Source organism: Polyodon spathula, chromosome 5, assembly GCF_017654505.1.
Source record: "Polyodon spathula isolate WHYD16114869_AA chromosome 5, ASM1765450v1, whole genome shotgun sequence".
Lineage (NCBI taxonomy): Eukaryota > Metazoa > Chordata > Actinopteri > Acipenseriformes > Polyodontidae > Polyodon > Polyodon spathula.
In genome coordinates this window covers 47898297-47923509 of record NC_054538.1, presented here as the reverse complement: position 1 = coordinate 47923509, position 25213 = coordinate 47898297, and the positions used below count along the sequence as shown (strand labels likewise).

Here is a 25213-nt window from a genome sequence, read left to right as displayed (position 1 = left end):
CATACTTTATTGTAATTACAGAACAACTTATAATTATTCAAGTAAGCTGAATTGAGAAGCCATGAAAGACAGACGCTGGGAAATAAACTTTTATTTTTTCGTGTTAATGTGCAAATGCCATTGTGAAGGGGAGGGGCGCTGGGAACAAGCATTGTATCAGTGGCTTGATTTTTAATGAAAAAAAAGGTTTTTGGTTCTGGATATATTTCTTTTCCTGCCAATAATATACGAGTGAATGAAACTAAAAATGGAATCTGTGCTCTGTGTATATTTATATATATATATATATATATATATATATATATATATATATATATATATATATATATATGTTATATATATATATATAGTTTGGATACACACACTTTTTATGGAGTTTATGGAGAAATGGTACGTTGTAAAATCAACTCTTATGCTATTAAAATAGATTACATTTTAGTGCTAATTTACAGTCCTTTATGTCTTTATGCTTACCATCGTTTGTCTTTAAGTGGATCTATATGAAACGCGCTCTGAATAACAAACCAAGGTTAAAATATGCCTTACAATATTGGAAATAAAATATAAAAACATGAAATGAGTGAAACATTACATTTATGGCCGTTTAAATGGTTAAATGACTGGATTAACAATGGATTTAAATGTAGATTTACAGTCCTAATTGCAATGCACATTTTCTGTTAACTTGCAGTATACCTAGCTGGTTTATACAAATGTTCTGCAGTTGAAACACATACACAACTGTCCAAGGATACATGCAGCATAACTTGCAGGAGATTTGGTGGCCACCACATCATAAACACAATTAATGAAGTATAATTAATTAGCCCCTTTCAGTGAATAGCATTTACATCCACCAGGAAGACTCATCAACCTCTCTTTCAGCCACTCTGCACCCCCCCAACCCCCGCTCAATCTGTCATTTCGCCTGTTGCCATTCACTAAAGGACACTGCTGTGCAGTGTGACTAAGGCTTGTATTCATCCTCAAGGCCAGCTGCCTTTATTTATGTAAGGTTGATAAATATAGACTTGCTGAACATTAATTAATAGACAAGGCCAAGTACAAAGAAAATTACAGGAGCTACCATCTGGCATTCAACTTGTTTTGTTTTTTTCCCTTGTTGAGAATACTCCTCTAATTATTTGAGAAAAATAAAAGGAAGCTATTTTACACTCTGCTCCTGTCTTTTGAGTTGATTCACAGCATTCCATGCACCTTTCATCTTGCTGTCTGGCAAAGTGGATAGAACAAAGGGACTGAGAGGTATTGTGGCCTAATGCAGTGGTCTTCAACCAGTACTGGTACGTGACAGGCTTGCAACTGGTACACACCGGCAGTTGTTCTTTATGACACTATGATTCCTCAATCACAATACTCCGTCAATCTCACCATTGTAAAGTATCAATCTGTTTGTACCACTGAATCACAGAGAAATGATAAAGTATGATGCAAGTTCTGGATATATTTTGTTTCCTGCCAATAATATACGAGTGAATGAAACTAAAAATGGAATCTGTGCTCTGTGTTTAATTTAAATATATATATATCCATTTTTTCAGGGTTAGGCACACAAATGCTGCCTCTCCCTTAGAAAGCATGTGTCAATATTTATGAATGCGACATGATGTCTGTCTGTATTATAAAAAAAAAAACATGTTTTATAAACTGAAGGACAGTAACAATTTGATCAAATGCTTGTAAGTGCAGAGAGATGCTGTGTTACTGCTGAGGTACTGTAAAAATGTAGTTTAAAAAGAAAATTTGCATTTAAGAAATAAAGAACAAGAACAGTGAAAAACAAAAACAAAAATACACTTAAGGTTTGTGTGTTGCATATGTGCCATTAACAAAATGCCCTGGAAAATTAAAATAAACAAAATAATTAATGAAGGACTGTAATGCAGCAAAAAGCTCAACAATTAAACACAAAACGAAGTGAAAAATGTTACCATAACAAGCCGAAAAAAGTGATGTTTGCTAACTCAAACGTTTATTATATATATATATATATATATATATATATATATATATATATATATATATATGTTGGATACACACACTTTTTATGGAGTTTATGGAGAAATGGTACGTTGTAAAATCAACTCTTATGCTATTAAAATAGATTACATTTTAGTGCTAATTTACAGTCCTTTATGTCTTTATGCTTACCATCGTTTGTCTTTAAGTGGATCTATATGAAACGCGCTCTGAATAACAAACCAAGGTTAAAATATGCCTTACAATATTGGAAATAAAATATAAAAACATGAAATGAGTGAAACATTACATTTATGGCCGTTTAAATGGTTAAATGACCGGATTAACAATGACAGTAGCCCGAGCCATTACCGTGTAGAGAACCCCTGTTCACACCATGGTTTCATAATCAGCATTACACTGAAAATTAATCTTAACTGAATGAAAAAAGTCCACTGGAGGTCCCCTATTTATTAGGAGATGTGGCCCCTTGGTAGGTATTAGAGCCTTCCCATAATCCCTTGCCTGGTGAATTAGCATACATCCCTCTCGCGGTCGATTCTGATATTGCAGCAGTCTCGTTATTTTCAAAATAAAATCTAAAAACCTCTTTAAAGTTAATTTAGAAGTTAACAAATGTTACCACTACATTCTTTGGCTTAATAGGATTATTCTAAGACCAAATAAGACATAATTACAAAAAAAGGGTCATCTTGTTCTGGTAAAACTGAATATATGGTGGTTAAACACTGCATCAGAAAGAAAAGCACAACTGATCGTCTCTGTTATACAGATGAGGAGATGTCTGACTTTCTTTTTAATGATATAACTGCTCATAAGGATATATTTTTAAAATAAACATGTTACAATTACTATCGACAGGATTCGAACCTGTGAGGGCTGTTCACCCATTAGATTGGAACACTCCAGAGCCCACTGCTGAGTCCTGGAATGTTCCAGCCACCTTACCATCAGTCCACATTAACAGGCTATCCGTCAAAATAGACCAACCCTAAAAATGGCTTCTGTTTCAACAAGTATCCTAGTTCAAATAAATAGCATAGGGGTTCTTCTGAAATAATAGCTTTAAGACATTACCAAGAAACATAATTTGCTATAAGTGTTTTAGGTGCAGTATGTAATATTATAGGCTACTACATAAAAAAAAAAAAATAGAAAGAAGAATAAAGAGGTGTGTGTGTGCATTTATCTTTTGACTAGACAAGGAGCCCTCTAAAATAACAACCGGAGCTGTTACCATTCAGAGAGCCCCCAAACGGAGCTTGATTATCAGTATGTAATATTATAGGCTATCCCTTGCCTGGTGAATTAGCATACGACCCCCTTAGCAGTCGATTTTGAAATTACAGTGTTCTCATTAGTCATTTAGCTTGACCATGAATACTTTATAACTTACTGCAATGCTTTCTAGAAACCCTTTTACATAAAATAGTTTTTATGGGGTTTTAGCATGTGACCAGCTGCCTAAGGGTAAAACTGGTTGGGACTATATTTAAAAGATGGTTGCAGTGAATTCTTTAACTCGTACGGCTACCCCCCAGACTTTGGTTATTTTTCTAAAACAACCAAGGAAATTTTATTAAAAAACTCTATGCAGACTGTATTCAATAACCGGCAGCTACAAAGACCCCAGACTTCTACAGACGGCCATGTGGCAGAGCAAAGCTCTGCCCTTTAAATTGGCAGGGATGGGGTTAACTTCCCCTACCTGCCTGGGTTTATTATGTTCAGGTGGCTGGGGTTGATTAGTTGATTAGGTTGATTAACGATCAATCAGCGCCCAGCCACCTGATATAAAAGGAGGCCTCTGCTTCTCATTTGGGAGAGAGGGAGCTGAGGAAGCAGGTTGGTTTTTTTGGGGTTGTTTAGAAAGTTTGAGTCCAGTGAAGGCATCGCCCAGCCTGGAAACTGTTATTTTTTTGTAAGTTTTGCTTTTTATCTTTTTGTGTTTAAATTGCTTTGTTTTGGCCCTTGTGCCCTTTCATTTTTGTGTTTATTTATAATAAAATAGTTATTTTTTTTGAACTGCAGTCTGTCTCTGGGCCTCTATCCACTCGCCATTGCCTGCCACAGGCCATCATTGTGTTTTTGATGTGGGTGTCTCAATCAGGACTTACAAAATTATGAACCAAATTTTTCAGAGACGAGAGATTAATGGTTTTGGAATTATGTAATCGTAATTATGCCCTTAATTTTCAGACAGGTTTTTCCATCTGTTGTTTTATAGCCATAGGTTTTGGGGCCCCCTGAAATGAATTCTGTAATGTAATCACCAGGTTTAAGTTCAGTAGTCAATTCCCCTAGATAATCACCTAACGGAGGGTTCCAATCTCTGAGTTTACTCACAAAGATTAGAGTCCGTGTCAGGGTAAAGACATCTTCTCTGTCTTTATAAAGATGCTTACATTGTCAGTGGGGATGCATGAGTCAGAAGCGTATCGCCATTGCACCAGGGCCACGGTTTCTCTAACAAAAAAAAACAAAAAACCTATAGCGTTTAGAAAACACATACTGAAAAAATTCTGCAAGATTTTTAACCCAAGTTGTGGATAAAGGGTTTGTTTTCTGGCCAAACTTCCCCTAGACCCTTAGAAAATTACAGTGAATCCTGCCAAAAGGCATATTTCAAAACTGTTTTTAAACAGCCTCTGGTCAATTGAATCATTATCGATGATTTGATGGCGGTGGCTAGTGAAAATGACGAAATACAGAAAGCCTTTACAAAATTTCTTTTTCAATATTTCAAATCATTGTTTTCAGTATTTTCTCCATATAAACAGTTAAATCATTATAGTTTTCCCTCAAAATGCCAAGTTACAGGTTTGTTTGTAATAGATTCATCAAACTTTATTGAGTAATAAGATCTTGCCTCAATATCATGTGTTCTCATATAATTCTTAATTTCTCTTAAGAGAAATACTGTAATCATCAGAGCATGCTTGCCTTGCAATTCCATTGTTCCCTTTGCTTTGTCACCTTTTTGGAGACGCTTAACTTCAAATAACTTGTATGTTCCAGGACCAGACGCATATCTGTTCCTGTGTCTGCTTCTTAATCTAATGAAAATCCCTTTTAAATTTCCAGAAAATTTGCCATTCATTGTTTATACAAAGTTCTTAAACCTTAATGTTAGTCTGCAGATGAGTCTGTAAAGGAGAAGAATTTAAACATGGGGGGGGGGGGGGGGGGGAATCAAAACACAGACACATTCCAACCATGTATTAGTAAAATGATAAATTATATTCAATCATTAATTTTCCCCACCAGAATAAAAATAAACCTCCCCCTCTTAAAAAGGTATATGACATTGATTAAACAGGATGAAAAAGAGACTAATACTTTAACACTGTTAATCCCCTCCTAATGAAGTTATCGCTGATAAGAATCCTGGGGTCTCAGCCCCTCCTCAAGATGGTATAAATACCACTCAAGGAAGTGTCTCAGATAGAGGATTATGTTATGAGAAATGTCCTTCACAGCTGTAAGAATGTATCTTACACGCCATGACCCAGAACTCTAGTAATACTTCATGGAACAATAAATGGGTAATGCTGTGCGTGGGTCCCACATGGTTGATTTAATTAAAACAGCCACAGGGCTTAGTAACGTTACTGATCGTCAGACCCCCCGTAGGCTGGGAAGAATTCCTAGAGGGTCTAGCCCTTATAAATATCACTAATTCAGTGATACCTAATATACAGACCCGTAGCCATATGCAAACCTTTAAAATGACCCCCTTAACAGTTCCAGAAATAGGAAAAGGAGAAAAAAAGACTGGGAAGAATATTAATTTGTAAACTTTTCATTTTTGTTTTAATTTTTATTTTCAATGTGATTTTATGTACATATGCCTGTGTCAAATATGCTTGTTGTTTTTTTTTTCTGATTATATTCAATAAAAATTATATTGTTTAAGAATTTGTTTCAAACATTTTTTTTATTTAACATTTATTTTTAAAAGACAGGCAGGAATTTACACACTGTACATATACATCGTTATACATATACTTTGCTTTAGGGGGACATATTTTTTTAATGAAATTGTAGACCATATAATCATTTTTATCAACATTTCCACAATATAGTTTCAGGATATCTTGGTAAGCCAGCCCTTTAGAGTGGTAATATAAGAAAAAAAACACAATGATGGCTGCCTGTAGAAGTCTGGGGGGTAGCCGTACGAGTCAAAGAATGCACCCCAACCAGTTTTACCCCAACAAGTTTTAGGCAGCTGGTCACGTGCTAAAACTCCATAAAAACTCTTTGTGTAAAACGGTTGCTAGAGAGCATTGCGGTAGGTTGTAAAGTATTCATGGTCAAGCTAAATGACTAATGAGAACGCTGTAACATCAAAATTGACCGCTAGGGGGATGTATGCTAATTCACCAGGCAAGGGGTTATGGAAAGGCTCTAATACCTACCATGGGCCCACATCTCCTAATTAATAGGGGACTGTGGTGGAGTGTCCCGCCCCTTTATGTTTATTAAGTGTTTTATCTTGTATGTAGTGTGTTAATGTTGGTGTTTATGTATAAAATACACAGGCTATAAATATGGGTTACAAGCACAAGTGTTTAAAATGTATACTTGTATTTATACACAAGGATTGCACAACACTCACATGCAGGTAAAATGTAACATGTGAGCACAGGGAATTTATTAATTCACATGCAGTTGTACTGAGACACTAATTGAATGATTGATTAGCAATTGAGTTTCGGTCCAGCTGCATAAAAGCAGCATGTTTACACTCACTCGGGGTTGTGTGTTCAGTGAATGGAGAACCTTGTGTGGAGAGGAGAAAGCAAAAGCATTAAGTAGATCATAATTTCACTCACCGTGTTTGTCTGTTCGTCTGCCGTTTGTTAGTGTGTTTCGTTTAGTGTTAATTCATTTTGTCTGTTTATTTTGGCCTCAAGTGCTGTGTCCTGTTTTGGTGTGCTGTCTTCTGTTTCGACCTTTTTTGTTTATTAAATGCTGAGCACAGCTCAGCTTCACCAAACATCCACGTCTCTGTCTGTCCTGTGTTATTGTTCCGGGTCTGACGTCACCCACTACAGCCGTCTTTGTGACATATGGTTTCCTGAGCGGGATAAACACCTCCAAGCGTCAGGCCAAGAAAAGGGCTTCTTTTTTTTTTAGTTTAAAAAAAAAAAAAATGGAAGGCTGGAGGGACAGTTGCAGGGTGCTGGAGGAGCTCCTCAGTGGTCTGGAGGACCAAGGCTGGTGCCTCGCCTGCAGGTTGTACGGGCACATGGTGGCGGTCTGCCCCTTCCAAGAGGAGGAACCAGCCCAGGAGAGGAAGGTGAGAAGGAGGGGGAGAAGAAAGCTTCAGCAGTAACAGCAGCAGAGCAAAGGGGGAAAGGAGCAAGCAGGGCGGTGGTGTTTCGTCTGTAGCAAAACCAATCACACCACCATGCACTGCTCCGTCCAGGTAGATGTCCCAAAAGATGGGATGGGGGGGAAGACACAGAGGAGTGGTTCCGCCAGAGGGCTAGGAAGCCAGGACCCAAACGACTGCCATCGCCGTTGTACCCCCTCTGCAAGGGCAAGCATTACTTTGCCTCCTGTCCCTTCTGCATTTATGAGGAGGAGGAGGAGGAGGAGGAGGAGGAGGAGGAGAAGGAGTGGGAGGAGCCTGAACATCCTACTCCCGAGTGGAAGGAGCCCAAATGTCCTACACCTGAGTGGAAGGAGCCTGAACGTCCTATGCCTGAGTGGGAGGAGCCCGAATGTCCTAAGACCAAGATGGGGGAGTTGGTGCATCCACAGCCCAAGAGGGAGGAGTCGGAGTGTTCACAGACCCAAAGATGGGGGGAGTCGGTGTGTCCACAGCCCAAAGAGAGGGGAGTCAGTGCTTCCACAGCCCAAAAGGGGAGTCGGTGAGTCCATAGCCTGAGAAGGGGAATCCGACGGCCCTAAGACCCAAGCCACCAGCAGAGGGAGAATGCCTGCTGTCTCCATCTCCACCAGCAGAGAAAGAATGCATGCTGGTTTCACCCCCTGCAAGTGAGGGAGAGCCACACCAGTCCCCTGCAAGTGAGGGAGAGCTGCACCAGTCCCCTGTAACAAGGGTAGACTACATGTCGCTCCCACCTCCGTCGCCAGGAGACTACGAGGTGCCACTCTCCCACCCCCATTGCCAGAGGCTACACTCCTCCTCCACCCCCCACCACAGCAGAGCAGAGAGCACCAGGAGCTTCCTCTGCCTCCGCCACCTCCACCGGCATGAGCAAAGAAGCAGGAGCTGCCTCTGCCTCCGCCACCTACACTGGCAGGAGCAGAACATCAGGAACTGCCTCTGCATCCACCTCCACCAGCAGGAGCAGAGCAGAAGGAGCTGCCTCTGCCACCGCCAGGTGCAGAGCAGCAGGAGCTGCATCTGCCTCCACCAGCAAAGGGTGAATGCCTGCTGGGTCTCCGTCCACCAGCAGAGGGTGAATGCCTGCTGGGTCCCTTTCAACCGGCAGAGGATGAATGCCTGCTGGTATCACTTCCCCCACCATCACGAGGAGAGGAGCTGGAGCTGCCTCTGCCTCCATCACCATCAGGGAGAGAGGAGAAGGAGGAGAGGCCTGAAGTGCCATGTCCTGTTTTGGTGTGCTGTTCTTCTGTTTCAATCTTTTATTTTGTTCATTAAATGCTGAGCACAGCTCAGCTTCACCAAACATCCACGTCTCTGTCTGTCCTGTGTTATTGTTCCGGGTCTGACATCACCCACCACAGCCGTCTCTGTGACAGGGACTTCCAGTGGACTTTCTACACTCAATCAAGGTTAATTCTCAGTGTAATGCTGATTATGAAACCGTGGTGTAAATGGGGGTTCTTTGCACGGTAATGGCTCGGGCTATTGTCATAGAACTGCTGTGATATGTCAAAAGATAAATGCATACACTTTTCCGTGTAAAAGCCTGTAATGTTACATACTGACGATCAAGCTCTTTCATTGCGTTTGGAATGGTAATACTAGGTCCAGTTGTAAAATTTAGACGGCTCCTTTTACCCCCCCCCCCCCCACTAAATCCCACCCCCCCCACCCCCCACCCCCCCCCCCCCCCCCCCCCCCCCCTCTTTATTCTTCTTTCTATCTTTATTTTTCTATGCAAGAGCCTATAATATTACATACTGCACCCAAAACACTTGGCAAATTATGTTTCTGTTTATGGCTTAAAGCTATAAATTCAGAGGAACCCCTATGCTATTTATATGAACTAGGATGCAATGTTGAAACCGATACCATTTTTAAGGTTGGTCTATTTTTACGGATTTCCTGTTAATGTCAGGAAAAAAAAAATGCGTGGCACTTTTGGATAGCTGTCAAAAAAAGGGGAGGGACACAAGCAAGGGCCTTTTGACAGCTGTCAAAAGAGGAGAGGCTTACGGGTCATAAATCGATCAAAACATATTGAGGGGCGGGGCACGCAAACGACAGACGCTGTGATGTCTTTACTACTGACCATCTTAAGAAATGTGAAAGCAGAACGCACAGAAATACTGTACTAATTAGGAATTCCACTGCTGAGAAAAAACATTTAAAATCAAAGGAATTAAAATTGAAATGTACTGCAGCTTACTTGATTGCAGTAAAACAAAAAAAACAAAAAAAATGTAGCTCTCAGTGCTAATGAAAATATCTAAAATACATGACAATGTGCTTGCTGTGGTGTATTTAATATCAAATACAGCAGAACGAAATTGCTGCAATTTAAAAAAAAATTACTGAATGATAAACAACAACATGTAAATCACAAGAGGTGTCTGTTACATACTGTTAGATCAGGACTTCACTAACACAGAGCATGGGAGCTGCATCATACTATTTCCACATTACAACTGGACACAATTAAAGGTGTGGTCACCAATCCCATACACAACACTTGCAAAATTTTTAAAATATAAACATGCTGAGTTAATTGCAGTCATGAGGTGCATAGATTAAACATTCAACAGAATGAGGCAACAAATAAGTGAGTACAGACACAAACCTGGTTGTAATGTTGTAGGTCTTGGTTTTACAACAGCAGTTTAAGATTGCACATAGTTACCGGTACACCTGGTGGTCCATGCTGGAAACACTGGTACAGGAGAAGAAAAGGTTGAAAAGCACTAGCCTAGTGGTTAAAGCAGAGGGACTGGGAGGTATTGTGGCTGAGTGCTTAGACCTGAGGGATTAGGTGATAATGTAGCCTAGATGTTAGTGCTCAGTGTGTCCTTGTGGTTAGAGCAGTGATTCGAGCAGCCACCCTTTCATTAAAGAAGATTATGTTGCCATTTTCCTCACTTTCAATTGAAGATAAAATAAAATAAAAAATAATAATAAAGGTCGTCCAAAGCCTAAAGTGGACCTTTTTCAATAAGGAGGACCAAAACAAAATTGCCTTTTAATTGCTCATGGTACGAAAAAACAAAATGGTTGACTGCGAGTATTCGCCGTTTGGTTTTTCAAACCACCTCTTCATCTTCCCAGCGGTTTTCTGTTGGCTATATTGATTAAAAAATTGTCCATGGGCTGTAAAAATATTTTTTCTACAAATTACATCACTCAAGATTAATTTTTAATCAGTCCACAATGTTTTTGTTATACTGTTGCTTGCCTTATGTGCTGCTTATAATACAATACTGTATTACATTTCTTATTAAATTACAAAGGGCAGGATTTTTAAAAAAGCAGTGTTATTGTATCAAACTCGTGATATAGTAACAAGAGCTTTATTAGTAAGTGATTTTCAAACAAATGTGTTAATTAAATCAATCCATTAATGCTTTGCAATTGAGTCTGTGAAGTCGTTAATGAACGCATTTCTTGTTAAAAAGCTTAATTGTCGCAGGTCAGGTACATCACTTTCTGTCTCAACAATTAAATAAGGGGAACTTGTTAATCAAAAGGCATGTTAACAAGATAAAGAAAAATTAATGGTTGCATAAGTCTAAGTTATAGAAACTACTAGTGTACAGCTAGACTGCGAGCAGCAGCCATATGGGAATGAAAGAAAAAATAATGTGAATATCTATGTTTGTGTATAATTTGTAAACTTTTTTAATTGTACATTATGTCATGCAGAATGTACATTTATTTAGATAACTTCACACATACACTGCTGATTTACGATTGTCTGGAATGTAGGTAAAAATCGGACGGCATCCTTGCTGTTCCGCTTCAGCAGCATCCTCCCATGGCACTGTTAACTCTACCAGATGAACAAGGCATGTTGATCCAGACCACAAGACAATGACTGGTTGAATGTTACTGGTGGCAATCTCAGGTGGAAAAATAAGTGCCTCCTATTTTCTGTTCTGAATGACCCTTTATGTAATCTCCATTGTGACCCCTGATCCTTGTTTCTTTTTTCAGGTCGAAAAAATCCCTTGAGTCGACATTCTTCTTAGCGTGTGCTGTTCTTGCGCAGCCAAGCAACTGCTGAATCAACAGCTGTGTGTAATGCACGGAGTCCACCCGGGAAACTTGTCAGCGGGCAGTCCTCCACAACATGAAGCATTGTCTGTTTCTGCCCACATGAGCAGAGTGGGCTGTCTACGAGGCCCCAGTCATAAAGACACGCTGCACACCGACCATGACCAGTACGATAGCGACTGAGTAAAGTCCAATCTTGGCGTGGCAGGTCAAAGCCGGGCGGGCGGTCTGTTGGGTCGGCAATGAGGAATTGCTTGCGAGTGTTGCTCTGGAACTACTCCTCTTGCCACTGGGTTGTTGATGACCAATCAGGGTCAGGAAGTGACAGCCAGACTGGACGTCTAGATTCCAGACGCACCTTGGGCGGATGGAGGATAAAGTCATGCAATGGTAGTGCCGGGTTATCCTGGATCTTGTTGACAATTTTGACCACTGCTTCCTTGCGGCGAATGTGTGGAGGTGTGATGTTGCTCAGCACCGGTAGCTACTGGACTGGAGTTGAGCAAAAAGTGCCGGAGATGGTCCGCATTGCAGAGTTCAGCTGAGTATCATTTTTCTTTGCATGTGAACTGCGACACCAGACTGGGGCACAGTACTCAGCTGTTGAGTAGCAGACAGCAAGGGCTATGGACCGGAGGACCGGTGTTCGTGCTCCCCATGATATGCCGGCCAACATACTCAGCAAGTTGTTTCGTGCATTGTCAATACCTTTTAGAATTCTGAATGCTTGTATCAGATCGCCGTGTAGTCTTCTTTGTTCAAGACTGAATAGATTCAATTCTTTTAGCTTGTCTGCATATGACATGCCTTTTAAACCCAGAATAATTCTGGTCTCTCTTCTGCACTCTTTCTAGAGAGGCAATATCCTTTTGTAGCGAGGTGACCAGAACTGAACTAAGCTTCCAGTTGTCCTGGGCGAGGCTTGGATTTAACACCTTTTCTTGGTGGTTGCTCTCCTGCGCGGAGGAATGTTGTCTTTTGTGTGTAATGCTTTGACGGAACTTGTGGCACCTTATTGGTCATGTTACGCTTGTCTTCCAATGCTAAGGCCAAACATCACAGCACCTGGTTATGGCACCAAGTAAACCATCCTTGGCTAAGACTCACCTTACATCCTCTCAAAACTTGCCTTAATGTTGCAGGTGATGAACACAAAGGACATCAGGGATCCATGAGGTTTAGGTGATGTGGTGATGGCAGAACATCATACGTTGATCTGATGAGGAAACTTATCCTGCTCTGTTCCATTGTCCATAGGTCTTGCCAGCCGATCTTGGTTGTTTCACACTCTCCCGTCTCATGCATTCTCCCTGCTTGGTCTGAGAAACGGCCTTTATACACCTTATCCTCTCCTCCTGCTTTTGCATCTCATTGACTACCAGCTTCCTCCGTCTGTTGAGCTGGGGTTGCCTTGTGCCATGTAAGGAGGAGCTGAACCGAGACCAAGACCCCTTCTTCAATATCACTGATTCAAAGGGTAGCCTTTGCATCTTCCATGACTTTCTTTGCCGACCACTTTCTTCCAGTTTTCAACACAGGTGCTGTCTCCCTTACGCATTTGTTGCGTGAATCTACTAATGTAATTTCCAGTCGGACCTTGATGCACTTAAACTACTCGATTAGAACAGAGACTGGTAGCTGCAATATTCCTTTAGCATAAAGTCCCACTCTGCTGAGGCAGCACGGAACTCATAAGCATTTCCTGATGTATGAACTGATTAAAGCTTCCAGCTTCTCAACTGTTGTCAAAGAAACCTTGTACATCGTCAGTGGCCACAGTAGCCTTGACAGTTTATTAAGCTTTTAAAATGATGATAGAACTCCCCAACCCAATAAAATATTTGTTTATAGTTAATTGTTTGGTGAACTCCTCTAATTATGCATTTTCTCTGGTACTCTGTGCTCGCCTCTGCGATAAATAAACTCAACATGAATAGAAGTATCCACCAAACACTTACAATGTTATAAGAACGTTATAGTATGTGCACACAGACGTGTGAAGGTGATAGTCTACACTGTACATAAGAACATAAGAACATAAGAAAGTTTACAAACGAGAGGAGGCCATTCGGCCCATCTTGCTCGTTTGGTTGTTAGTAGCTTATTGATCCCAAAATCTCATCAAGCAGCTTCTTGAAGGATCCCAGGGTGTCAGCTTCAACAACATTACTGGGGAGTTGATTCCAGACCCTCACAATTCTCTGTGTAAAAAAGTGTCTCCTATTTTCTGTTCTGAATGCCCCTTTGTCTAATCTCCATTTGTGACCCCTGGTCCTTGTTTCTTTTTTCAGGCTGAAAAAGTCCCTTGGGTCGACACTGTCAATACCTTTTAGAATTTTGAATGCTTGAATTAGGTCGCCACGTAGTCTTCTTTGTTCAAGACTGAACAGATTCAATTCTTTTAGCCTGTCTGCATATGACATGCCTTTTAAGCCCGGAATAATTCTGGTCGCTCTTCTTTGCACTCTTTCTAGAGCAGCAATATCTTTTTTATAGCGAGGTGACCAGAACTGAACACAATATTCAAGATGAGGTCTTACTAGTGCATTGTACAGTTTTAACATTACTTCCCTTGATTTAAATTCAACACTTTTCACAATGTATCCAAACATCTTGTTAGCCTTTTTTATAGCTTCCCCACATTGTCTAGATGAAGACATTTCTGAGTCAACAAAAACTCCTAGGTCTTTTTCATAGATTCCTTCTCCAATTTCAGTATCTCCCATATGATATTTATAATGTACATTTTTATTTCCTGCGTGCAGTACCTTACACTTTTCTCTATTAAATGTCATTTGCCATGTGTCTGCCCAGTTCTGAATCTTGTCTAGATCATTTTGAATGACCTTTGCTGCTACAACAGTGTTTGCCACTCCTCCTACTTTTGTGTCGTCTGCAAATTTAACAAGTTTGCTTACTATACCAGAATCTAAATCATTAATGTAGATTAGGAATAGCAGAGGACCTAATACTGATCCCTGTGGTACACCGCTGGTACATACAGTGTGGGGGGAGTCTGACAATATTACAAATATGTTAGACAAAATCTTTTTTTTTGTGTATGTCCATTACATGAAATCCAAATAAAAATCAATTTTAATTCCACGTTGTAAGGTGACAAAATAGGAAAAATGCCAAGGGGGGTCAATACTTTCACAAGCCACTGTAGTTTTGGAGTGTCTAAAATGTATTCTTTACTAGGGAGTTTTCGTGTATTGCGCTCATGTGCACAAGACACATCAGTTTGTACAGTAAGGAAACACACGGCAGGGCGTGCGTTCTGTTGCATTAACATACTGCTGTAGTTGGGTTGGAGGTATGAAGCGAAGCAACACAACGCACAAGCCCTGTTAATCCGATTATAAAATGGATACAATAAAAAATAAAAAGTGATTTTACTTTTCAAAAGAACAAACAGTTTTATTACATATCCTTCCTCTTTGGAGACAAAATAGTCTGTCAAACAAGGTCATATTTGTTGTAAACATTAACCCTTAGCAGTCCATTTATTCAGCACTTGTCAGGCACGTCAGGTCCAATTTATTTTCACATGCGCTGTTTATTATTTATTTTACACACACGTATTTAAAATATATATATATTATATATAATATATACCCTATATATATATATATATATATATATATATATATATATATATATATATATATATATATATATATATATATATATATATATATATATATATGATATATATTTTTTTTCCCCCAGAGTAAAGCAGGTTTAAAATGCACTGCATAGCAAAAGGACATCAGTACTGTATCTCCAGCGAAGCCCCACCCCTTGTTCGCTGTATTTTTCACATACCTCTTTATAGACATGTATAGTGATAAATCCTCTCCAGATCACTTGTTTTATCACCAAACTCCTCAATGATGCGATCCAAGTCATTATTTTATCACTATAACATCTCAAAAACCTCTGCAAATGTCACTGATATTCTTTGAGCACTGGATGCAGAAGCAGCTACCTCCTTTGTTTATGTCCGTATTATCACTGTGGTGCAGGGACTATGTGTATTGCTCAGATCCGCTCTTTTTTTTCATCTCTCAGCCATTGAAAGGTTTTCTCTACAGACCTGTGCTTGACATCTTTTTGCTGATGTTGGACAGGGTCCGACATCGGACTGGAAAGGGAAATTGTACTCTCGGACTTAGACTTGGACTTAGGGTTAAACTGGAGGTTTTCAACTTTCCATTTATTGTAATTATAAAATGAATGAGGCCACCGTGCTGGTCTCAATAGCTCCGTAAACAGAGCTGACATAACACAAAATGTTAGCCTTGTCAGTGACCTAGCATTTAAAAATGTCAATTGTGTATTTTTGTTGATTATGAAAAGATACAGAAAAGGAGGCAAAGGCAAAGTTCACTATCCACGCATTACTACTGCTGACCTGGAGAAGCCAATACAAAAATACATTATTGGCATTTTGAAATGCTTCATCATTGCAATTTATGTCAGCACTCTTTCCGGTGCAATTGAGACCATCACAGAGGCTAACATAACACATTGAGTACTCTTGACCAGCTGAAATACGCACGGAAGCACACATTAACGTACACTGTTTAGATTTCCAAGACAAACAGTTTTTAAGTCAACATTTCTTTGATTTCAAGAAGTTGTTGACTTGTTAAATCTTTGTATCTCTTGCTTATTATTTTTTCTTGTAATGTCCACTGTCATGCCTCCAAAAAGATCAAATGTGATGAAAGGAATGTCACTCATTTTTTAAAACTTTAAATAGACCTCTCACAACAATGTGTACATTTATTGCGAGTTTAATATGTTGTGTAAGTATCATTTATTAATTGAACTGTGCTTTGGCAAAAACAAGTTTCGCCGTGCATTGTACTATATAACTGCATGGTAAAAAATCCTCAACAGCCAATCAGCGTGCATCATTCAAACATTTGTTTTATAAATAAATGTTACAGTTGGAGATTCGTAGCTCCGACTGTGCTGGTACCTCATGGGTGTATTGTAACTTCACAGTTTACCAATTTACACAAATCAATTTCTGCTGTAATGATCAATATAAAAATAAAAAAATCTGCCCCCCCTCCCCCACTAAATTTGTATTATGAGAAGTAAACTAGAACCATTCGTTAAGACTCCAATTTTAAAATAATTTTTTCACAGAAACAGGCCTGCCCATGATATTAAAACAAATAAAGGGAAGTATACGGTTATTCTTCTTATTATAATGATTTTTTTTATCTGCTTATTTTTATTTTTCAGTCTGCTATAGTGTTTATTGTGTGGTCTGCCGAGATCCCACAAAAATTCAGGTGGTCCGCAAACAAAAAAGTTTGAGAAGCACTGATCTGTATGGTCGGCGTCACAGCTGCAGAGTGTTAAGTTTCTGTTTCAAGGTGAGTTATAGTCTTCTGTTTATTAAGACCCTCCTTTTCGAAGTGCAAATTAACTTCTGATAAATTATGACAATTAACAGGGATTTGCTTTTAAATTCCCACAAAGAAAAGAAAGTCACAAGAAGCACAGCTCATTAATATATTAACATTATTTCATAAATAATTTTGGAAATCACGTTAGCAAGATTATTTGATAATGAAATAGGCATAACAACCTTTTGAAAATGTATTAATTAACACTGTAGTTATCAATTATGAACTTTTGAAAATCCTGCACGTAGTACCTTTTGAAATGTGCACATTTTTAGAGGTGCAATCGGCACCCTAATTGTGTATTCGATTATCGATGCACTGATGTTTTATTTTTTAAAATAAACAAACGTTAGGTTTTGGTTTTTTTTAACAGAAGATCTAATAACTAAAAACATTGTTGAGCATAACAGTTAATCAAAAAAGGCATGACTTGCATTCAAATTAGAACACTTCTGATTATAAAAAAAGAAATACAAAGGACTTACGTTTGACAACTGAAAAGAATATGCGTCTGTCCTCATCAGATTAACAGTGTAATAATAAATACTGTATTTTAACAGAAATAATTTCTGAACTATGGATGTTTAATAGTGTTTATATTTTATGTCCAAAAGCATATCATTTTAATTAATCTCATAAACCCTGACTAATGTAACTATCGTACTAAATTCAGCCTTAGTGTTGCCTTAATATTTAACTTAAAAAAAAAAAAAAAAAAAAAAAAACGTGAATTCTTGGCCTACTTCTGATTTGTCTTATCCAAGCATAATGGAGGCTTAAATGTGCTAATCTACCATACTAGTACTAGAAGCAGCGCATTCACACTCAAGGTTTTAATGCAAACCAGCAACAGGAGATTTAAAACCGGGTACTAATTTGATGCATCGATTCACCAAAATGTAATCGAAGCTTGGTAAAGTTTAAGGAACGATGATCAATGATAGATGCATTGATTAATTGTTGCACCCCTAAACATTTTATTGTGTATAAGGAAAAAAAAAAGAATCAGGAGCCGTTACTGTTTCCACCCTTCAGAACAGATAACGTGAGCAGCTCTTACCCTGATTTGGCAGAACCCACAGCGGGATGGACCTCAGGTAGAGGAATCTTCCCCATGATAAACAGCATCACCTCAGACCTCTGGTAGGTGGGAAGAGTGTTGGCAAAAGACCCTGGGAGAGACATTTTGAGAATGAGGCAGAGGTGAATGGAGGGTAATGGGAGAGAAATGTACAGTTAGAGAGAGAGACAGACAAGGCTGTGAATTTTGAAGCACAGATTGGCAAGTGAGAATGACAGTGCAGTAAGGAGTGAAGAAGGGGAGAGTTGAATGGTACAGATCGTTAGGTTATTATCATAACCTTGGAATAAGATATAGCAAAGCTGTACGACAGTGCCTGTGATGCAGTTATTCCTGCCCCTGAGGGCACAAGGCTACAGACACAAACATTGTCATAATTTTTCCTTCAAGACTGCTGCAATATAGACGCAGCGACATTGAAGGTTAATGGTTACATTTCTATTTCAGAGAACTTAAGGGTATTATCATAACCCTGGTTCCCTGAAATGGGAATATTAACCATTACAAATAGGGGTTTCCCTTTAAGACACCCATAATAACCTAACTTTCCCCTTCAAGTAGGGCATATTAACCATTACAAATGGGTCAGTATACCTAAGCTGTTGCAAGGACATGGAATACAACCCAACGCAAGCTAAGACCACTTGTGTCACTGTATGTATGTATGTATGTATGTATATATATATATATATATTATATATATATATATATATATATATATATATATATATATATAATATAACATTAAGATGGACTCACCTCTAATGTTATATCATGAGGGTAGACTGGCAAGCCACCCTCAGTACTCTTGTGCCAAATCAAAGAATTCTGCAGGTCCACGACATTCAGCTGACAGAATCTGGCAAATGTAAGGGAGGAAGCCCACACACTGTTGCACTGCATATGTCCTGGATAGAAGCACCGTGGAGCAACACCCATGAAAAAGTTGCCTGACCCCTAGTGAAATGGCGGTGGAGACTGAATCGATTTTCACATGGCACACCGAAATGGCTGCCCAGTAGACCTTGACAGAAGAGTGGGATTTCCCCTCATCAAAATGGTTCTGTGGGAAATTGCAGTATAACTGCCATAGGGCATGTCGTGGGTTCGAACCCACAAGCCAAACACCACGTCTGGAACACGCCCCACCTGTACCCATATTGGGACCGAGTAGAGGCTGCCCTAGCATTTTCTAAGGTGGCAATCACCCTGTCTGATAACCCTAGATAGCTCAAATGCAGCTGCTCAGAGGCCAAGCCCACAGCTGCAGGCTCGATGGGTTGGGGTGCCACAGAGTGCCCCGAGCCTGGCTGAGCAGGTTGTGACGCATTGGCAGTTCCCACAGCTGGCCACTCAGGAGCTGCGTCATAGAGGAGAGCCAGACCCCCCTGGGCCAGAGAGGGGCTATTAGGAGCACCCTGGCCCAGTCTTGTCTGATCTTCTCCAGACACACCGGTAGCAATGCAAGCAGCGGAAACGCATACAGTAGACGTGCTGGCCACAGATGTGCCATTGCATCTACCCCAGAGGTGACAAAGTGTTGGCTCTTGAGAAGCAAAGAGATCCACCTTTGCCCTCTCAAATCTCTCCCACAGGAGGCTGATCTGCCCCCTGCCCGACAAAAGTGATCAGTGGGCTTTCTTCCTCCTCTGCTTTGGAGGGGGGAGGAAGGTGAGGGGGAACTGTAGGAAGGTGGCAAGGAACGAGAGGCAGAGCTAGATATAGGGCTCTTCCTAGCTCGACTCCTACCCTATTAACAATTTTGCCAAGAAGAATGGGTGAATATTGCACAATCCAGATGTGCAAACCTGGTAAAGACTTACCCCAAAAGACTCACAGCTGTAATTTCTGCCAAACGTGGTTCTACCAGTGAATACTTATCTAACCAAGACATTTGAGTTTTTTTGTTTTTTTTCATTAACTGTTGTTTTACAATAAAAATTCTCTTGCCTCTTCAAAGTGTTGAGTAGGTTGTGTAAATCAAAGGGAAAAAAATTGCATTTAAATGCATCAAGATTTCAGGTTGTAACACAACAAACTGTGAAAACGTCCAAGGGAGGTGAATACTTACTATAGGCACTGTATATAGAGAAGAAAGATACACTTATCTGCTCTCAGGAGTAATCAGCATGACTGATAAAAGAAAATGGCATTGCTGGAAGGGCGCGCTACTATTTTGTGGTTTTAGGGCAGAGCCACAGCAGCACCACCCTGCTCTAGCGAGAGTCTTTGGTATAGAGTTTTCAGTTCGGGTGTCTTAAAGGGAAACACCCTTTTGTAATGGTTAATAATCCCTACTTCAAAGAGAACCAGAGTTATGATAATAACCTAACGTTCCCTATCAACTGTGAAATGTAACCATTATCTAATGGGTAGAAATACCAAAGTTGTCACAAGGCAATATTGCAGACTAACTGCAATGTCACAAGAACTAAGCCAAAGGTTACATTGCTCATTACCATTAGGAACAACAGTACGAGTAGGTTAAGGGTAAAAAATTGAGAGAGAAGTTCACCTATTTGTAAGGGTTGACCAGGAAGCCACCCTTAATGCTGTAGTTCAAAAGCCAGGGTTTTGTGGATTCTGTAGAACCTAGAAAAGGTATGGGGAGTAGCCGACACCACTGCATTACAAATGTCACAAACAGATGCACCCTGGAATAAAGCCCACAAAGTTACCATGGCCCTGAAGGAATGGGTAGTAAGCATTCTGGAGGGGGCAAGTTGGCCAGCTCATAGGCTGTCATGCATGTGTCTGCTATCTATTTGGACAGCCTCTGCCTAGACAGGGCTTGACCACGGGACTTGGTCCCAAAGTAGACAACACATCATCCAGACTGCCTCCAACTTTTTGTCCGGTCAACATAGCATGCAAAGGCCCACACTGAGCACAGCGTATGGAGCTGCAGGTGGAAAGAAGCCTCCAGTTCCAGACTGGTTGACATGGAATGCAGAGATAGTGCTCAGCAAAAGGCAGGATCGGTACAGAGTGCATCTCGCTCACCCGCTTTACGAAGGTGATAACTACTATACAGTCGTTTCAGCAATAACATTCCAGCTCGGCTGAATGCGTGTGCTCAAATGGAGGTGTCAAGAGTGCACATAGCACCATGTTCAACCTCCAACAAGGAATAAAGCTGCCGAACCACTTTCAACATCCCCCCCAGGAAGCTGAGCTCCTGGGTACGCAGAGTCAATTTTACATTTGAAGCCGAATGGCTGCCAGATAGACCTTTAATGTAGAGGGGATAAAACCCAGACATTATGCAAATTATATTAGACATGTACCGCAATGGTACAGGGTCGATTTGGTACAGATTTAGTGCCTGTAGCACCGGGTAGGTACATTAATGCGCAATGGGGGTTACACATCCTCTGCGCCACCCCCGCAATTCTAGGTAACGTCCCAGCCGAGGCTGGATGTGTCTGCAGTGTACAGTACTGTAAAAACTGCTGCATCAGTAACAACAAACCCGCTCTCAGATAGCGCAAGTAGCAATGCCGCTGTACAGTAGGTACAGGCAGAAGTACTGTAAAAATGATAAAAATAGGGCGAACCAAGACTGCTACTGGACCACAGGTGGTACCACTGTTTAAACTGAGCAGGTGCCTTTTTAACAGAGTATGAACGGTGAGGAACTAAAGTTGAACCGAGCAGACAAAGCAAACCGGTACTGTGCATATGGCACGGTACCCACGGTATTATACGCACGGTATGGTATCCTTGTTCTATGTACACAGGGTTTGTACGGGACGAGAAAAAAAAACCTTGAAAAGCCTTGGATTTTCACATGGTAACATTCATGGCCTTGAAAAGCCTAAAAAGTGATTTTTTTTTTTTTTACTGGCCTGGAAAAGCCTTGAAAATAAGAACATAAGAAAGTTTACAAACGAGAGGCCTATCTTTCTCGTTTGGTTGTTAGTAGCTTATTGATCCCAGAATCTCATCAAGCAGCTTCTTGAAGGATCCCAGGGTGTCACCTTCAACAACATTACTGGGGTGTTGGTTCTAGATCCTCACAATTCTCTGTGTAAAAAAGTGCCTCCTATTTTCTGTTTTGAATGCCCCTTTGTCTAAACTCCATTTGTGACCCCTGGTCCTTGTTTCTTTTTTGAGGTCAGCAAAGTCCCTTGGGTCGACAATGTTAACACCTTTTAGAATTGTTCAAGACTGAATAGATTCAGTAATTTTAGCGTATCTGCATATGACATCCCTTTTAAACCCGGAATAAGTTTGGTCGCTCTTCTTTGCACTCTTTCCACAGCAGCAATATCCTTTTTGTAGCAAGGTGACCAGAACTGAACACAATATTCAAGATGAGGTCTTACTAGTGCATTGTACAGTTTTAACATTACTTCCCTTGATTTAAATTCAACACTTTTCACAATATAGCCGAGCATCTTGTTGGCCTTTTTTATAGCTTCCCCACATTGTCTAGATGAAGACATTTCTGAGTCAACAAAAACTCCTAGGTCTTTTTCACAGATTCCTTCCTCAATTTCAGTATCTCTGTGGCGGAGTGTCCTGCCCCTTTATGTTTGTCAGTGTTTTATGTTGTATGTAATGTGTAAATGTTGGTGTTTATACATTGGATATAAATATGGTTACAAGCACAAGTGTTTAAAATGTATATTTGTATTTAGGCACGAGGATTGCATAGCACTTCACGTGCAGGTAAAATAATATGTGAGTACAGGGAATTGCACTTTTATTAATTCACGTGCAGTTGTACTGAGACTCCAACTGAATGACTGATTAGCAATCGAGTCTCGGTACAGCTGAATAAAAGCTGCATCTTTCACGCACTCTGGGTTGTGTGTTTGTGAGTGCAGAATGGGAGAAAGAAGGAGATTATACTAACAATTGCTACTTTGTGCTGGAAGCTCCAGCAAGGTACTTGTTTTGTTCGTCCACATTTCTTTTGTCTGTCTGTATGTTTGGCCAACGCACCCTTTGTTTTGTGTGTTTTGTTTAAATCTTTTTGTTTGTTATTATTATTTACAATAAAACTCTGGACGCCGTAGCATCACAGATTCACCGCCTTTACCTGTTTTGGTTTCTGAATCCATCCAGGTTTGACGTCACCACTAGAGTCATCCTGGTCACAATCTCCCATATAATATTTATAATGCACATTTTTATTGCCTGCGTGCAGTACCTTACACTTTTCTCTATTAAATGTCATTTGCCATGTGTCTGCCCAGTTCTGAATCTTGTCTAGATCATTTAGAATGACCTTTGCCGCTGCAACAGTTTTTGCCACTCCTCCTACTTTTGTGTCGTCTGCAAATTTAACAAGTTTGTTTACTATACCAGAATCTAAATCATTAATGTAGATTAGGAATAGCAGAGGACCTAATACTGATCCATGTGGTACTCCACTGGTTACCACACTCCATTCTGAGGTTTCTCCTCTAATCAGTAATTTCTGTTTTCTACATGTTAACCACTCCCTAATCCATGTACATGCATTTCCTTGAATCCCTACTGAGTTCATTTTGAGAATTAATCTTTTATGCAGGACTTTGTCAAAAGCTTTCTGGAAATCTAAATAAACCATGTCATATGCTTTGCAATTATCCATTATCGATGTTGCATCCTCAAAAAAATCAAGCAGGTTAGTTAGACACGATCTCCCTTTCCTAAAACCATGTTGACTGTCTCCAAGGATACTGTTACCATATAGGTAATTTTTTCCATTTTGGATCTTATTATAGTTTCCATAAGTTTGCATATAATAGAAGTCAGGCTTACTGGTCTGTAGTTACCTGGTTCAGTTTTGTTTCCCTTTTTGTGGATCGGTATTACGTTTGCAATTTTCCAGTCTGTCAGTACAACCCCTGTGTCCAGAGACTGTTGCATGATCTTGATTAGCGGTTTGTAAATAACTTCTTTCATTTCTTTGAGTACTATTGGGAGGATCTCATCCGGCCCAGGGGATTTGATTATTTTAAGAGCTCCTAGTCCCTTTAACACTTCTGCCTCGGTTATGCTAAAGTTATTTAAAACTGGATAGGAACTGGATGACATGTGGGGCATGTTGTCCGTATCCTCCTTTGTAAAAACTTGTGAAAAGTAATAATTTAATATATTTGCTTTTTTTTTTCTTCATCTATGATTTTGCCATGTGTATCTCTTAGACATTTAACCTCCTCTTTGAATGTTCTCTTGCTGTTGTAATATTGGAAAAACATTTTGGAATTGGTTTTAGCCCCCTTAGCAATGTTCATTTCTCTCTTGGCCTTTCTAAGTTCCTTTTTGACTTGTGTTTGCAGTTCCGTGTACTCTTTCTGTGTACTTTCTTTTTGGTCCCTTTTTAACACTCTGTAAAGTGCCTTTTTCGCTGAATATTTATTTAAATTGATCTATTAAACCATTTTGGCAATTTAGTTTTACATTTAGATTTGTCTACTTTAGGGACGTAATTGTTTTGCACCACTAGTACTACATTTTTGATGAACAGCCATCCTTTTTCTGTGGATGTTTTCTCTATTTTACTCCAATCTACTTCTGTTAGTCTCCGTTTCATACCTTCATAGTTTGCTTTTTTAAAATTGTAAACCATAGCTTTAGTCATTACTTATGGGGTTTTAAAAAGCACTTCAAATGGGACCATGTTGTGGTCTGAGTTTGCTATTGGTTCTCTGACCTCTGTTTTAGCTATTCTGTCTTCGTTATTTGAAAAGACTAAATGAAGGCATGCCTCCTCTCTAGTTGGTGCCTTGTCAAATTGTGTTAGGAAGCAGTCATTTGTCATTTCCACCATTTCAATTTCATCTGTCGTGCTACCCACCAGGTTTCCCCATTTTATATGGGGGAAGTTGAAATCCCCCATTAGTATGGCTTCTCCTTTCCTACACGCATTTCTAATGTCATTGTAACAGATTATTTTGCTCACTGTCTGAATCTGGCGGTCTATAGCATGCTCCTATTATTATGCCCTTTGAATTTTTGTCCGTTATTCTGACCCATATTGATTCGGTTTTATTTTCTTTGTCCAGGTTTAACCCCTGGGCTTCAAGACTGTTTCTTTTGTATAGCGCTACCCCTCCTCCTCTTCTGTCCTGCCTGTCTTTCCTATACAGTGTATACCCACAAATATTATATTCGTCCCCATCACTCTCAGACAACCAAGTTTCTGTAACACCTATCACATCATAGTTACTTACTAGTGCAGTAGCTTCGTTCTAACATTTTGTTTCTGATACTTCTAGAATTTAGATAAATACATTAATGGTTGTCTTACCTGGGTTGTTGTCCTTGTTTTTAATGTGGTCTCCCTTCTGTTTT

General features: G+C 39.8%; 1 protein-coding gene across 3 annotated transcripts in view; it reads right to left on the bottom strand.

Annotated features, from left to right (window-relative positions):
• The window catches only part of LOC121316004 (protein EFR3 homolog B), a 253193-nt gene that overhangs the window by 77193 nt on the left and 150787 nt on the right, over positions 1 to 25213 (bottom strand). For all 3 annotated transcript variants that reach the window (XM_041250675.1, XM_041250674.1, XM_041250676.1), the window contains one exon: positions 17901 to 18014. In XM_041250675.1, coding sequence (XP_041106609.1) covers positions 17901 to 18014 — 114 coding nt within the window. The remainder of the gene's footprint in view (positions 1 to 17900; positions 18015 to 25213) is intronic.